Raw genomic sequence first — 14,781 nt, 5'->3', positions numbered from 1 at the left:
TTACAGTGAAGAGCCCTCGTCTACGGCTCGGTCAGTGGACTTTCGCGGTTGGTGGCAGGCGGCGGATGACATGATCGAGCCGGCAACTTGTGAAACCGACCGGCCGTATGGCATTTTCCAATATACCGTACTCGGTTAGTTTTGTGGGGTTCATTATCGAACCCCAACGGTTTTAGCTTGTATTTATATTATTTATCAACATATAATCCCATTCAGTTACACGGTTGACGATGAAAATTTACTGAATTTAGAGAATGCAATGCGGCCACCACCTGGTTGGTGGGGTGGGATAGACAGTGTATACTGCAGTTTACACTGGATGGCCCTGTGATGTTGGCGATCCTTTAACATGTTTACTACCGGTTTACTATATATTTTCTTTACTAGTCACTTGCTTGGGTTTATTTTACTCGGGGATCACTGGATCTTATCCCGATCTTCTAAGAGAGGGCTCTGAGCTAGACACTACCGTATATTGGCAGGAGATTGTCTGCACACTATTTTATAGCGATACATAGGCCTACATAATACTTACATTTATTGCATTAATAATACCCTGTTTGAGATTTTTTAAAAACCTGTGAAAAATTATGGGAACATCTTACATAATACTGACATTTAAAGGGCTATTCAGTGATCCCAACGAAGGTGTGAAAAAAGTGTATCAATTGCCTATATGAGCAGGTCCAGTACGCAGGGGGGGCGGTCGCACCCCCCAAAAAAAAAAAATTGGCAAAAGTATACAAAAGTCCCAAAATGACAATTTTTAACGCTTTTTGGTCAAAAAGGTCCAAATTTTGGGAAGAAAGTCCACTTTTCACAAAATCGCCCCCCCCCTGGAAAAAAGTCCACTTTTTCAAAATCAGCACCCACCACTGCGTATGAGCCTGTATATGAGTGAAGGATTCGTCATTAAAATTGTCATTTGCTATTTTTGCTATGAAAAAAAAACCGAAAATAAAATTTTTCTACGTACATACCCGGTTAGTATAGATTAATGTACGGCTATCGGCTTAACCGTCAACAGGCTATGTTAGCACATCTATATAACACTAATAAAGGTGCCAATATCATTTCATAATTATTGAAGTGTCCCCCCCACGATACTATACTGATACTATTCCAGCAGCATTTGCCGTATTACATCTCTTACATAGTAATAATCTTCCTTGCTATTATAAACTTGTGAAGAGATTCGAACCCATAAGCACCCGTGTAAGGAAGCGATAAAAACGTGCAGTGTTGCCGTGTCGAAAATCTTCTTATTGAATTGACGAACGTCTTCATAGGTGTCTAATTTGAGCTTATCAGATGGCGGTAGTTGAACAAGTCGCATCATGGGCGCCCTCATAGTTGGTGGCAATGGGAACACCCGCGTCCCCCATGCTTCTGCTAGCATATCAGCTGCCCAATTGAGGAGAGTAGAATTGTGCTCGATGACAGCATCCTGGAGATTGTGTGAAAAATATGAAACAAAAGACTATGAGGTGAAAAACCAAACCCAAAAATTGGATGGAAAAGGTTGAAGATGTGTCAAATTAGTCTTATATTAATGTGGTATAGCACCGTCTACCATTACACGTGGTAGTCGATGCATTCAAATGTTCACGGTCGTTGACGTTTAAAATCATATCTATAAATCAGGTATATTCGTCTCAGTAAATCATGCTAATTATTATTAACATTGCATTTCACTTGTTTGAAGTGTGCTCGTCATCAAAACGACCGTTTTAATGATTGAGTGCCTCGACTAGCACGTGTTCAATGGGACGGCGCTACACCAATGCTTGTCTCGGTCCCAGCCGGTTTGTGACGAAGGAGCACAAATCGGCTGGGACCGAGACTACACCAATGTATACCATAGCAATGGCGTGCGCAGGTTTTTAAAATTCGGGAGGAGGGAGGGGCACAGGCCTAGATTTCATCGACTGCTCTAAAATGTTCACGTGCGCCCCCTTGTGCGCACGCCACTGCAGGCTGCCGCATAGTGACGAATCACATATTATAATAAAGCGTCCTTTTGGGTTGTGTTCAATTGATGAGCGTGTCGCAGTGCAAGGGGATTTTTTGTTGCCATTGTCGCTACCACCACTCACTCTAGATGCCGTTGCCGGTTATTCTGATTCAGAATGGATAATACCATGGTATAGTATGAGGTCCGTCTCTCATACAAATGTAAAAAAAATCATTTAGTTTTCGAGCAACCACAATAAATTTTATTCATTATTGTTTTTATAATTTATTCGCCAATTTGCGTTACACTCTCCTAGTCTTTCTGTGATTGTAGCACCCCCTGAGAAGTTGGAAACTCACAAAATATGAAGGTCCAATTGAAACTTTTTCGTGATTATAATGTGCCGAAACAGGGGTAGGGTTGATATTTTGTCATCATTTAAAAACGTGTGCGGGTATGTCCCCCTGTCCAGTATCCACCCAGGTTTGACGCACATGGCTTGATGTAGCTTTATCACAATCTTTATAAGTGTCTGCACATGTACGGCTATTATTATAAATGATGTCCTTGTCCCTGTCTGGCTGTCTGTCTGTCGCTCTGTGTGTGGGAGTGTCTGTCTGTTTGTTTGGTTGTCCGTCCGTCTGTTTACTTATACTGTCTTGTGAAAAACTAGTATTTTAATGATCTGCGTGCTAGACATGCGCTTCAACGTTTTGAAAATATGTTCTCAAAATATCAAGAGCTATCTTAAGAACTACTGAACCAATACTAGGCTTGTTTGTACTCATTTTAATGCATTTTTCATGCTGATTCCAAATATGGTCATGAAAATTTATATTATTGAAATTTTTGAATTTGTGAAAAATTTTGAAACATGTCATCGACACCCGCGTGAAGAGAGTTAATACATACCAGTCCACCAATATCGTTGAGAAACTTGATGGCAAAACGGGCGCACATTATCGGGTTATAATCACGTGTCACCATCAACGTAAACCTGTCTCGAAGTTTGGGTGACCTTTGATAATATGAAATCACCAATGGTTGAAGAGTCGACTGGTGCTTGGGCTGGGTAAATAGTAGAGCTGTTCCACGAGGCGTAAACAGCCACTTGTGAAGATTTCCTGTGAGGTGGAGAAAAGAAATTGGAAACGTCTTCACAATTAATATGGTAAATGTTTCATTAATTTTAAGACAAACGACCCCTAAACCTAACCCCTTCATCTAACCATTAGCATATGGTGATGTTTCTGTCTTAAAAGAGACATCTACCAATAATTATAGAATCGGTTAATTTAAGGGCTTGGATAGCGATGTAGGATCAAAATTTATTTCTCAACCACTTTTTTATTATTAAAGAATTAGGTGTTACACCCTTCAATTTACCCCCACCGCCTGGAGCGGTGGTCCTGCTGGAGACCAAAAAGGTATTGACGAATCCAACGAGCCAAACCATGGTCAGGATTTGGTCGGCCATTACTGGGTCCCCGCGCCTCACTGGTGTTGTGACTGCCCAATTGGGTGGATTAAAATTCGATGTTAGATTCTTTTGTGTTGTAAACTGTCATCATTCTTTTGTCTACGTGTAGCACGGGTGATAGAATGCAGTTTAAAATTCCTCCAGGCCGCACCATTTCACATTTGAGGTGAGATGGGCGGCCATTGAGGTGCAGGAATGCGTGAATTTGGATTCGTCTATAGTGACATATAGTATTTATTTCAGATTTGGAAAGTTTTATGCATATAGTTAAAAACTGTATAATATAAACGTACCAATGTAGTAATCAGCACCCAGGCTTTCAAGGTTCAGATGTAGCTGTCCAGGTGCATGGGCGCCATCAATGATAATAAGGCGCCCTCTCTTGTGGCATTCAGGTATCAGTCTTTCCAATGGAAACTTGATACCTGAGCAGCTTGTTATGTGATCAATAACAACGACTTTAATTGACTTGTCAGCATCGAGAGCGTCCGTAAATAGTTTTATTATTTGGTCTTCGCTTTCAATTGGAAATGGTGGTTCTAACGTTATCGTTTCTAAGCCTGGAAAAAGAGAAACAAATAGTTAAATATATTTAACTATACACTTAGAAATTTCCTAGCATTGGCGTAGACGTCATAGGGGCAGGGGGTGCACGTGCCCCAGTCGATTTGAAAATTTAAAAATCCCATAGTAGAATTGTCAATAAATGGCTTGTGCCCCCTCCCATCAGGCCCGGTGCACCCCATACCCACCCCCCGTCGTGCGTGCGTCACCCAATAGGATGATTCATGTTACGTCACTGTTTCATCGGTATAATAACTTGAAAGTTGTAGGCCTATCTCTTCAATAATAAGACTATAAGTACTTAGGCCTATACTAGTCATGGGCGTCACCTACCTTTCAGCAAAATGATCCATTTCTTCTTTTCAGTCACTTTTTGACAATTCAGTCCAATTGTTCCCCCACGTTTCAAGCCGGTGTGGCGCTAATACTTATAGCCTACTCGTCCTTATGATATAGAGGTTATCCATGTTCTATAAGCTGCATATCCTACCAGCGCCTCCTATACCTTGTTTAGGACTTTCAAAAGAAGTACCTGCATGTGCAACCATGACTATTTCAAAATAGCCCGCCAAAGTCATGCAGGTAACTCCGAGGTCGTGCATTGAATTAGTTTGAATGAGGAATACTACGGGAACCAGCGCCTTTTGTTAGAAGTCATGCATGAGTAAAGTGGATAACCTCTATTGGCCCTACCGGGTATTGATCACTTAAATTCCGAGCCAAGGGGAAACTGCCAACGGAGAGGCACTGGATATAGATATCAGAGATCGCAAACACCAAGTCGGCCCGTGAATTGACCAGGATTTGAACATGGGCCCTTGTAAACCAATTACTTACCGGATTCTTCGTTGCAAATATATTGTAATGTTTCTCTGACTGCTGGAAAGTTATGACTGTCTGTAAGGAACTTATCACCCGCTGATAACTTCGGCGTAATTGACTTCAGAACTGTGTTCATCGCTGCATTCAAAACAAGAAAAAAAAAAAAAGAATCCAATCGCAAATTATTATGTGCCTGACTGAGTGATTTGAAGATAAATCTAGCTTACACAATATACGATGTAGGCATAAGGGAACAAACCAAAACTTCGATGACGTCCTATAAACAAAAGTTCTTTCGCATGCAGGGGGTCAAAAGTCCGATTACGTTTGTAAAAATCCAGTTAAAATATCTGTTGATCTTCTTAGGTTGGAATTTCACAATTTATACGTTACAGGGAGGGAGGTGATTAGCCTCATATAAACAAACGCATTTTCGTTTATAGGACGTCATCGAGCTTTTGGGTTGTTCCCTAAAAGCACCGGTCTCTCACTAAAAAATTCCAAATTGGGCTATTCGGAGATTCCTACAAATAAAATCCGTACACCTCAGCCGGCTCTATAGAAGACATACATGGCCCGCTTAATTCTCCCTTCTCTGATTCTCCACACAGGGAGTACATATTTCAAATACTTTTCATTATCAAAATCAATATATTATTGAAAAATAACACTTTGATGTTTTGCAAAAGTTCATTCTACAAATCATATATTTTGAAAACTTGCTTGATTTATTGTTGTGAATGAGTTATACGTTCTACAAAAGTGTTTTTGTTCAGTCCTCTTTACAACATAACTCAAGAACCACAGGACCTACAAAAGTATAGGCCTACATGACATTTTAATTCTTCTACACCTCGCTATGAAATGATTAATGCAATTTTTGCCAAAGCTCACTACCATTTGCAAGATGGTGTGAACTACCAAATCGCAACAGTTTAAAATAGTTTATTTTTTCGGAAAACTTATTACATCTACAACAGACTTTTTATTCGACGTAGAATATTCGATGTAACATAATATACGTTATTTAATATATATTCCCATTTTTTTTCAGTAATGTTTAAGGGAACTGGAATGAGCGTTTTGAGCGTTTCGACAGCATTTTCTGTGGGACATGAGAGCACATCAGACATATCGAATTGCATTCTGAATACGAAGACTGTCTTTCTGATATCAAATAATTTTTATTGTATGAAATTCACGATATAATACAAATTTTATGACAAATTATTAAAATTTGATATTTTTCACATTTTGGAGATATAACAGTCCTCAAAGTAAATTTTATAAATTTAATGATATAGTCGTAAAGTGTATGTAGCTGGGAGGAAAAGCCGACGATCAATTGAAAATTTTGACCTTTCATATTGAAGATATGGAAAAAGACCTAATTTGTTTTGGTGTTTTGGGAAAAAAATCCATATCTTCAATACGAAAGGTCAAAATTTTCAATTGATCATCGGCTTTTCATCCCACCTACATACACTTTAGGTAGAAATCATCAGATTTATAAAGTTTACTTCGAGTACTGTTAAATATCAAAAATATCCATTTTAATGATTTGCCATAAAATGTGTATTACATTGCGAATTTCAAAAATCAAAATTATTTGATATCAGAAGGACATTCTTCGTATTCAGAGTGCAATTCGATATGTCTGATGTGCTCTAATGTCCCACAATAAATACTGTCCAAACGTTCATACCCCTTCCCTTAAGTTGTAATGAATTTTTGATGACGTAAAATCGATAATATATTTCTACCAGATATTCTACGTGGTATATTATCGATTTTACGTCATCAAACATTCGTACAACTTAAACATTACTGGAAATAGTGTGGGAATAGATAACGTTTATACATCAAATATTTTACGTCGAATACTCGGAGTCTGTTACGGCCCTTAAGGTGGTACTACACCCCTGACCAATTTTGTGTCTATTTTTGCATTTTTCCCAAAAATTAAAGCGCATTAGTGACAAGTAAGATATGTATATTATAAGGGCCAGGATTAAAACTACTTCATTGAAATTTTTATTTCAGCACAGACAACAGTTGTGGAGTTACAGTCAAAAATGAGGGAAAACCAATATTTGATCAATAAATCAATAACAACTTGTACTTGTCTTGAGTCACTGAAATTTCAGTGTAGTATAACTGGATTCCTTGCCCCTATTATATACATCACTTTTGTTACCAGTGTTTTATTAGTTTTTGAGAAAATGCAAAAATAGTCACAAATTTATCAAGGGGTGTAGTACCACCTTAAGGTCATTGCCTTAAAGTCCATACAAGTGTATGGATTTCAATTGAACAAGTCCAATAAATTATTTCTTTGTATAAATACTTATCGCATCGATAAATTTCAAACAATGAACATTCCACTTGATCGAACTCGTCGTGTAAATCGTTCTTCTCACCTACCTACAGTTGCGCTTTCTAATAATAACAGATTTTCAGGCTTTGCGCCCACAAATGTTGCTACAGTCCTTATTGTATCATCAAATATATCATCTATGACGTAGCGATAAAACGATTCTGGATCTTGCTCACGCTGCTCATTAAGTCTGAAACAAATAACAGACAAGCAAAAATTAAAATATAGGCCTGTAAACAACAAAAACAAAAACAGCCTATCAAACACAAAAAATGTTCTTAAAACGTTTATTCAAAACGTTTTAATAATTATTTAAATGTCGGTTTATGATATACAAGGTCAAGAAAATGTTTTGTCAACACGTATATAGGCCTACTTCTGTTCAGAAAGTTTTGCATCAAGTTTTCAAAAAATTTTCAAGGGGCAAAGTCAAATTTGTCAAATTTTGTCCCATTTTTAGTCATTTTAAGGGCACTTATACTCTTAAAGGTCCCCATTTTATCCATGAAAATTTTCGGGGGGCAATTCCCGGTAATTCGGAGGGGGGGTCAACTCTGCAGCTGGTGCATGACTCAGCAGTGGTTCGAGTCCCGGTTGAGTCCCACTGACTTATGTGACTCCCGGGATGTGAATACTGACATTTTTGGCGACCCAATTAATTGGATCGGCCAGCAGCACATCTATACCAAACCAAAAGCTGTCAATACAGTCATGTCAGAATTCGTTTTGTAAGAACATTGCTTTGAGAAAAATGCAAAATTAGTCAGGGGGTGTACCTAAAGCAGTAAAGCATGGTTACAGTATAAACATACGATACCCATATTTAGCACACTGTGCCACATTTGATGATAGTGTTTAGAACAAGTATAACTGTAATGTTACATGTAATTTATATTACAATGTAGCCCAGGATGCGTATAAGTAAAATTATAGACTAAAATATAGTTTTCTGTGAACTTATGTCTTAGAACAATTTGAAACTATGTTTTAGAATAAAGCGAGCAAGTGACGTATTATAATACTTGAAAGCAGTCAGCATGTTTACAATAATTTAAAATTAACACTTTTCCAAATGACATTTATATGCTATATTTCATACAGTATTAGGACATGTATCTGTAAGTCCAAAACTTACCTAGAGATATTAGAATGCTTTTTATCTGATAATGTTAAGGGGGTACTACACCCATTGATTTTTTTTTTTTTTTTTTTGCATTTTGTGAAGAAATTACAAAAAAAAAATTGGACAAAGTGGTATGCAAAATGAAGGGCAAATCTTCTCGTTTTATTGGTGGCATCGGTATCAACGTAGCTTACATGCTTTTAAAAGTAGAAGCCAAAAGGTGGTACATCACTGATGATTTAAATTCACTTCATTTTGGAAAGCTTACTATCAACGGATTTCGTTAAAATTTTGGATATGTGTAATTGCTAACACGTTAGGGAAATAAAGTTGATATGTAAAATGGGAATAAGTGGTTCCTGATTTCTTTTATGACTTCATGAACTTGGTGCTCCACAACTATCAAAAAGGAACTGGTTAAAATGCTTCTATTTTCAATGTTGACCTATATTTTGTATTTTTAACTTGCGACATTATTTCACTGAAACTTAATTAAGCCACAGGTAACAGGTTACCACAACCATACTACAGCAATGTTGAAAAAAATTGTATTTCTTGTCACCTATACCACCATATTGGGTAGTTTTCCGTAAGCTTAACGTTTGTGATTTTGGTAACTATTTTATATTTATTTGTGAAATCCGTCTCAACTAGGCATTCTAAATTGTACTCGCCATTTACATCCCAAGGTATATTAGTATATCCACCTTGCACTTCTCGATATATATCCAGTTAAAGACAGAATATCAAAATTATTCCTCATTATGATATCACAAACTCTCACATGTGTATTCAAAATTGATGCTTAAATTTGACCTGAACCAATTGACCTATAACCTGACATACGGTGACCTAATAGCCTTTTCTTCTCCTAACAACACATTATAATATTATTGACTAATGACTATACATCCATTGTGTAAGTGTTTATATATTTTGCATGCACCACTAGATTTTCTATAGAGAGTATAACAAAGGATTTAATGTATTCTATTCATGTACCCTACTTGAACATGCTGAATAGAATAAATCATGGTTTGTTATGAAACACGCATCTGAGTAACTAGGATACAGTAAACAAAATATATATAGGGCTAAAATGACTTACTACAATGGTTTAAAAGCACTTTTTTTCTTCGTTTTTTCATATTTTTTTTTATTTCACATGATCCGTGCATATATCGCCTAGCTATAAATGAAAAAATATTTATTTAGACCAATCAAACCAGTATATGGGTGTAGTACGCCCTTAATACCATTAATAAATGAGGTGATAACCGGGTATATGCTTCGAACTTTGATCCATAACATTAAATGAATAGGCCTACGTGTTTTCGGCAAACGATAGTAGGCTAACCTAAGTGTGTTCTACGTGCAGCTCCAGTAAGTAAACAAAAGATAAAATCCATGCACTTTGCTTTTAAGCCAAAATGATGCAATTATGCCATATCAACATAAGGTCATGTTTTTTATGTTGGGACCCCAATTATGGTGGATTTGTGACTTGCAAGAAAAAATTTCGCACTTAAGATGTTGATATTTTTCTAGTCCTACATCACAGGGACCTGGTTTTGCATATGTCACACAATTGGTACTCAGTATAAAAAACGTGACCATTAACAACATTTCCACGTATGACGGGCGCCTTTTTCCCTTTTTTAAGAGAGTTTTTATGGCCGAAAATTTGCTGTAATTTTCAAATCTTGGGTATACATGTTTTCCGTTAATATTATGTTCACTGCGACCATTGGGACCATTGCAACAAATGAGGTGTCACATGTGTACACACTTAAAACGACGGGGTCAAAATATCAACACTTTTACGGGGTCAGTTTTATCAGGAAACCGACCACGGTCGGGGTCATTTTCTGTTGTTTGGCTTCATATCAAATTGACCCCTAAAAGGGTCATATTGAAATGACCCCGAATATGATCATTTTTCCACCCACCTTCCGGGGTCATTTTGTAATCGGGACCCCTGAATATAGTCATTTACCACGTTAGGGCCCGCGTAAGGGGTTGTTTTCTAATCTGTTTTGGATATGGTAATTCATTAAGGGGGGATAATTACTTTAATTGGTAGGCCTATAGTTGCTTCTTCTTTTGCCTGGGTTACTCATTTGGATGTTATTAAGGATGAGGCCCTGCAAGGGGCGTTTATGAAAGTAGGCCTAATAATACATTTTATAGGCCTATGTGAATATTAAATCCTGATTAAATTCAGGTGCAATATAGTTTTTAGTTTCGTGAGTCCTGAAAGCTCTTATTTTATATTTTCGTAAGCCGCGTACTTGATCAGGTGTGGACTCACTTTCATACGTCAAAAAAAAAAAAAAAAAAAAAAAACCAGATTGACCTATACCGACATTAAATAAGTAAATATGTTTAGGCCGTATAGGTTTGAATTAATGAGGGAGGAGATTTTTGTTCAATATAAAATTAGCATTAAGTTAAAGTTTTGGGTCTTAAGTCTTTTCCAACAGTGCTCGAGGAAAGGAGGATGCCTTAATGTGAGATTTTGAGGGATAAACCCCCGGACCCCCCCCCCCCTGGACTAGAGTGATCCATGTTCTAATATAAACTTATTATTAATCCTGAAGTGTTCCAAAGTCTGAAGTTTTGGAGAGGACGAGAACCAAAACATAAATTTTATATAAACGGCCTTTAATACCTAGTTCCAGTAACAGTAATCTTTATTTAACATTATGACATATATAGGCCTAGGCCTAATATCTGATTACTGATCAGGTCCGTAGATGTCATTATGTTTATGTCAAACTGAAGTCTTGCTGGCAGCACTACTTATTGGGGGTACAACACCCCTGCCCAATTTTGTGCCTATTTTTGCATTTTTCTCCAAAATTATACCGCATTGGTGACAAGTAAGATATGTATATTATAGGGGCAAGGACTACAACTAATGCACTGGAAATTTTATTTCAGCACAGACAACAATTGTGGAGTTACAGTCAAAAATGAGGGAAAGCCAATATTTGGTCAATAAATCAATAACTACTTGCCTTCAGATGCTGAATTTTCAGTGCAGTAGTTGTAGTCCTTGCCCCTATTATTATCATATCTAATTGTCACCAATGCGCTATAATTTTTGAGAAAAATGCAAAAATAGGCACAAAATTTGCCAGGGGTGTAGTACCCCCTTAATGCCTAAAACACGACATACCTCTGCTGTTCCTTCATAACGCGCCTTGGCACCGCTCCCCAAGCTCCATGATTACAATTTACCAATTTTCACGGAAACAAAATTCGGCAAGCATTGGTTTTCCAAATTTACAAACAGCATGAACGCCGTTGTTATTGTGCTGACCAGCAGCATCATGTTGTTGTCCATTACTCAGGCCGCCATTTACAGCGTGACCGTTCATGTTGACCAGTATAAATGATCGTTGTGTACGTGAGTCACCGTCTTAACAAGTGATTACGTAATACAACTGATGACGGTCATGCAGCAAATAAAAAGCGTATAGGCCTAGACGCCTTTAAAACGATTGAAGTCACAGCATGGAAGTACTAGTGGTCACAGTGAAGAAGTAGGCCTATATTTTATATGCAACATTTCCGGTTTTTTTTATTCCTGTTTCACTCCCGGGATTCACTCTCACTGAGTGACCACAGCTAGCGACCGCCCGAATCATCGAAGTATGAACAAGTATTATCACAGATATTGGCTGTGGTATTATCTATGCATTGACCCCTATAGAAATCAATCAGTGTGGAAACACAGAGCTACATCTACATCGAGGCCCCGAGGTCGAGGCATGATCGAGGTTCATGATAGTATGCTCCTTGTTTTGCTATGACATGACTGTGTATTATGCCGGGGTATTATGTTGGAGCTGGAAGGAACTCTTTTGAAATCCCTTACGGGCGCCCACCAGTGCTAAGGGACGCACCATTAGACTTCAAGGGGGGGGGTTAGGAAGTTGGGGTCGGGGAATTTTGTTTCTTTTCGCCGAAGTTGGGTTTTTTTCGCCGTCAGAGGCGGCAAGTTTTTTTATTTTTTTTATTTCATGCATTATACAGTTACGGAAGCGTATTTAATACTGCCTAGTAAAAAAAATAAATATTTTGGTTTTAACCAAAAAATATTTTGGTTTGAACCAAAAACATTTTGGTTTTAACCAAAAAAATATATTGTTGGATTAGGCCGTATAAAATTAATGTTTTGGTTCTTGTCCAGAGGATTTTCATGAATTGATGAGGGAGGGAGGTGTTTTTTTTTTTTTTTTTTTTCAATGTAAAATTAGCATTGTCAGTAGTTTTCGGTCTTCTCCAACAGTGCTCGAGGAAACGATAAGGCCCTTTTTTTTTTTTTCAAATGTGAGATTCTGAGGATAAACCCCTAGAGTACCACAAAAAGACTTGGAAGTGATGCTTGTTCTCTAATAAACTTATTTATATGTATGAAGATTTCATAAATCATTCCAAAGTCTAAAAAATTGAAAAATCTAAAAAAAAAAAAAAAATCTGACAAATCCCAGAAATTGAGGAGGGAGGGGACGAGAACCAAAATATTAATTTTACACGGCCTTATCAGAATGTTCAAAGTCATGTCATAAAACGTAAACACAATTAAGCATCAAAACCATCAATGTCATACTGTAAGCCTATGATTTATGATCACCCTTGTATACCAGAACGAAATTCAAATTTGACGATATTTTTGCTAAACGAATTAATCTGCAAGAAATGTTTGGTACATAAACATTATGTAGCCGGCCAAAGGTATCCAGTGGTATAAAAATCTCCTAGACGCTTTTTTTGAGAAAAGTGGGGGGATGAGGCTGTGGATCACGAAAATTGGGCTATTCCAGAAAATAATTGCACACCCCCTATAGAGGAGTAAATTTTCAATCAAAGAAATGTCCGGATTTCCAAGTCTGCTTTCTGAAAACGACTGGAATTCCAGTTGCCAATATCACTTGAAAAAGCTTGGAAATCCAAGTAAATGAAGGAAAAATCACGGAAATGTCCCAAATGAGCTCTTAAATTGAGGATTTCCGATGTTGAACTATTTTTCTGCCGGATTTTTTTACCTTTGGACACTTTAAAAGTCTGGATTTCCAACAGTCTCGATTGGACAAAAAGTCCGGATATCCGCACTCCTCTATAGGGGGTGTGCATCTATTTTCTGGAATAGCCCAATGCCCTTCTAATTACAACAAGATATGTCTTTAAACTAGATGGACCGCGGTTCTCGGATGTCGCGGTTTTCGACGCACAGCGTCGACCGTGATGCCTCCACCAAATGGTAGTCCGACGAGTAGGACCTTTTATTTCTAAGTTACCAGAGTGTACCAGACTATACACATTTCACACTATGATCACTATCTCACATGGCGCAAGAAAGACGAATCGCGAAAGTCCAGTGACCGCGCCCCCCAAAATTCGGGAGGAGCAGTTAGTGGACTTTTGTGGTTAATCTTTCTTGAGCGATCAGAGTTAGAGTATAGTTGGTAAACTAAGAAAAAAACAGGTCCTACTCGTCGGACTACCAAATGGAGTGATGTCGTCGCACTCACAGGTTTATACAAAGCTTCAAGCCTAAAAGAGGAGACTGAATTTTACCTTAGATGACACCTGGATGACCCCAAAACAACCTTCCAATGACTGAGACTCCTGGGTGGCCCTGGATCACCTTCAAAATGTTTGGCTGTAAATGGTGACAATTTCATGCCCATAGGACAAATATTAAGAATTTGACCTAAGATGACCCCAAAATGACCTTTCAAAAAAGCATAGAAATTAATGACCCCAATTAATGACACCTTTTCACCAAGTTCCATCACTGAACATTAGCACATTATGCAAATTAGCTAGTACTTCATTTACATATTTTGCGCCGAAATCTACTGCATAACAATTGTATTCCACCAAAGTGTATCACAACATGCCATACCACTTCCGAGAAATAGCCTTCTCAAATATGTGACGGACATTTTGACGAAATGACTTTCTAAATATTTGGCTCTAAATGTTGACTATACCCACCAAATATCATGCCCATACAACAGTTTTCATCAATTTGACCCCCGGTCCCCGCACTCCGTGCATCCGCAGGTATTCATGTTTGTCGGTGAACTTTAAAAACACCCCCTTTTCGCGAAGTTTTTAGGGGAAAAACGCCCCTTTTTAAAGCGATTTCGCGAATTATTTGCCCTTCGACAATACCCCTATTTTCGCTAAAACGCGAACGATATTTCTAATATACCCTTTTCTGGCAGAAACGCGTAGGCTGCTCGATGAAAATACCCTTTTTTTCAATTTCGCGAACATGTGGTTTGAAAAAACACCCTTTTTTGTGTGTTTCGCGAATCGCGTTTTATTCATCTGAAAACACCCCTTATTTCGCGAAATCTTCGACGAGCATGTGGTCATGGCATCCATCTTGAATTTCAAAATGGCTGCCACTTCTGAAATATTTTGCCTAAATTATAGATTTT

General features: G+C 37.8%; 1 protein-coding gene across 2 annotated transcripts; it reads right to left on the bottom strand.

The window, feature by feature from the left end:
• Positions 1–792: 792 nt before the first annotated feature.
• On the bottom strand, positions 793–12,062 carry LOC140137411 (uncharacterized). Of its 2 annotated transcripts, XM_072159060.1 has the most exons (6): positions 11,502–12,062; positions 7,245–7,387; positions 4,836–4,958; positions 3,728–3,994; positions 2,867–3,078; positions 793–1,447 (listed from the first exon to the last, which is right to left on the bottom strand). In XM_072159060.1, exons 1-6 carry the CDS (start codon positions 11,516–11,518, stop codon positions 1,118–1,120), a joined length of 1,092 nt encoding a protein of 363 aa, XP_072015161.1. In that variant the 5' UTR covers positions 11,519–12,062; the 3' UTR covers positions 793–1,117. The 2 variants fall into 2 exon arrangements, with proteins under 2 accessions (XP_072015161.1, XP_072015162.1); XM_072159061.1 differs by lacking the exon at positions 11,502–12,062 and having other exon boundaries at positions 7,241–7,347.
• Positions 12,063–14,781: the final 2,719 nt, after the last annotated feature.

The sequence above is a fragment of the Amphiura filiformis genome, chromosome 17 (assembly GCF_039555335.1).
Source record: "Amphiura filiformis chromosome 17, Afil_fr2py, whole genome shotgun sequence".
NCBI lineage: Eukaryota > Metazoa > Echinodermata > Ophiuroidea > Amphilepidida > Amphiuridae > Amphiura > Amphiura filiformis.
This window is presented reverse-complemented; position numbering and strand designations above follow the sequence as displayed.

Coding starts and splice junctions, on each gene's coding strand:
- LOC140137411 (XM_072159060.1), bottom strand. Junction 3,995..4,835: donor TATTTGCAACGAAGAATCCG/GTAAGTAATTGG, acceptor CTCTTTTTCCAG/GCTTAGAAACGATAACGTTA. Junction 3,079..3,727: donor GGGTGCTGATTACTACATTG/GTACGTTTATAT, acceptor TCCACCTCACAG/GAAATCTTCACAAGTGGCTG.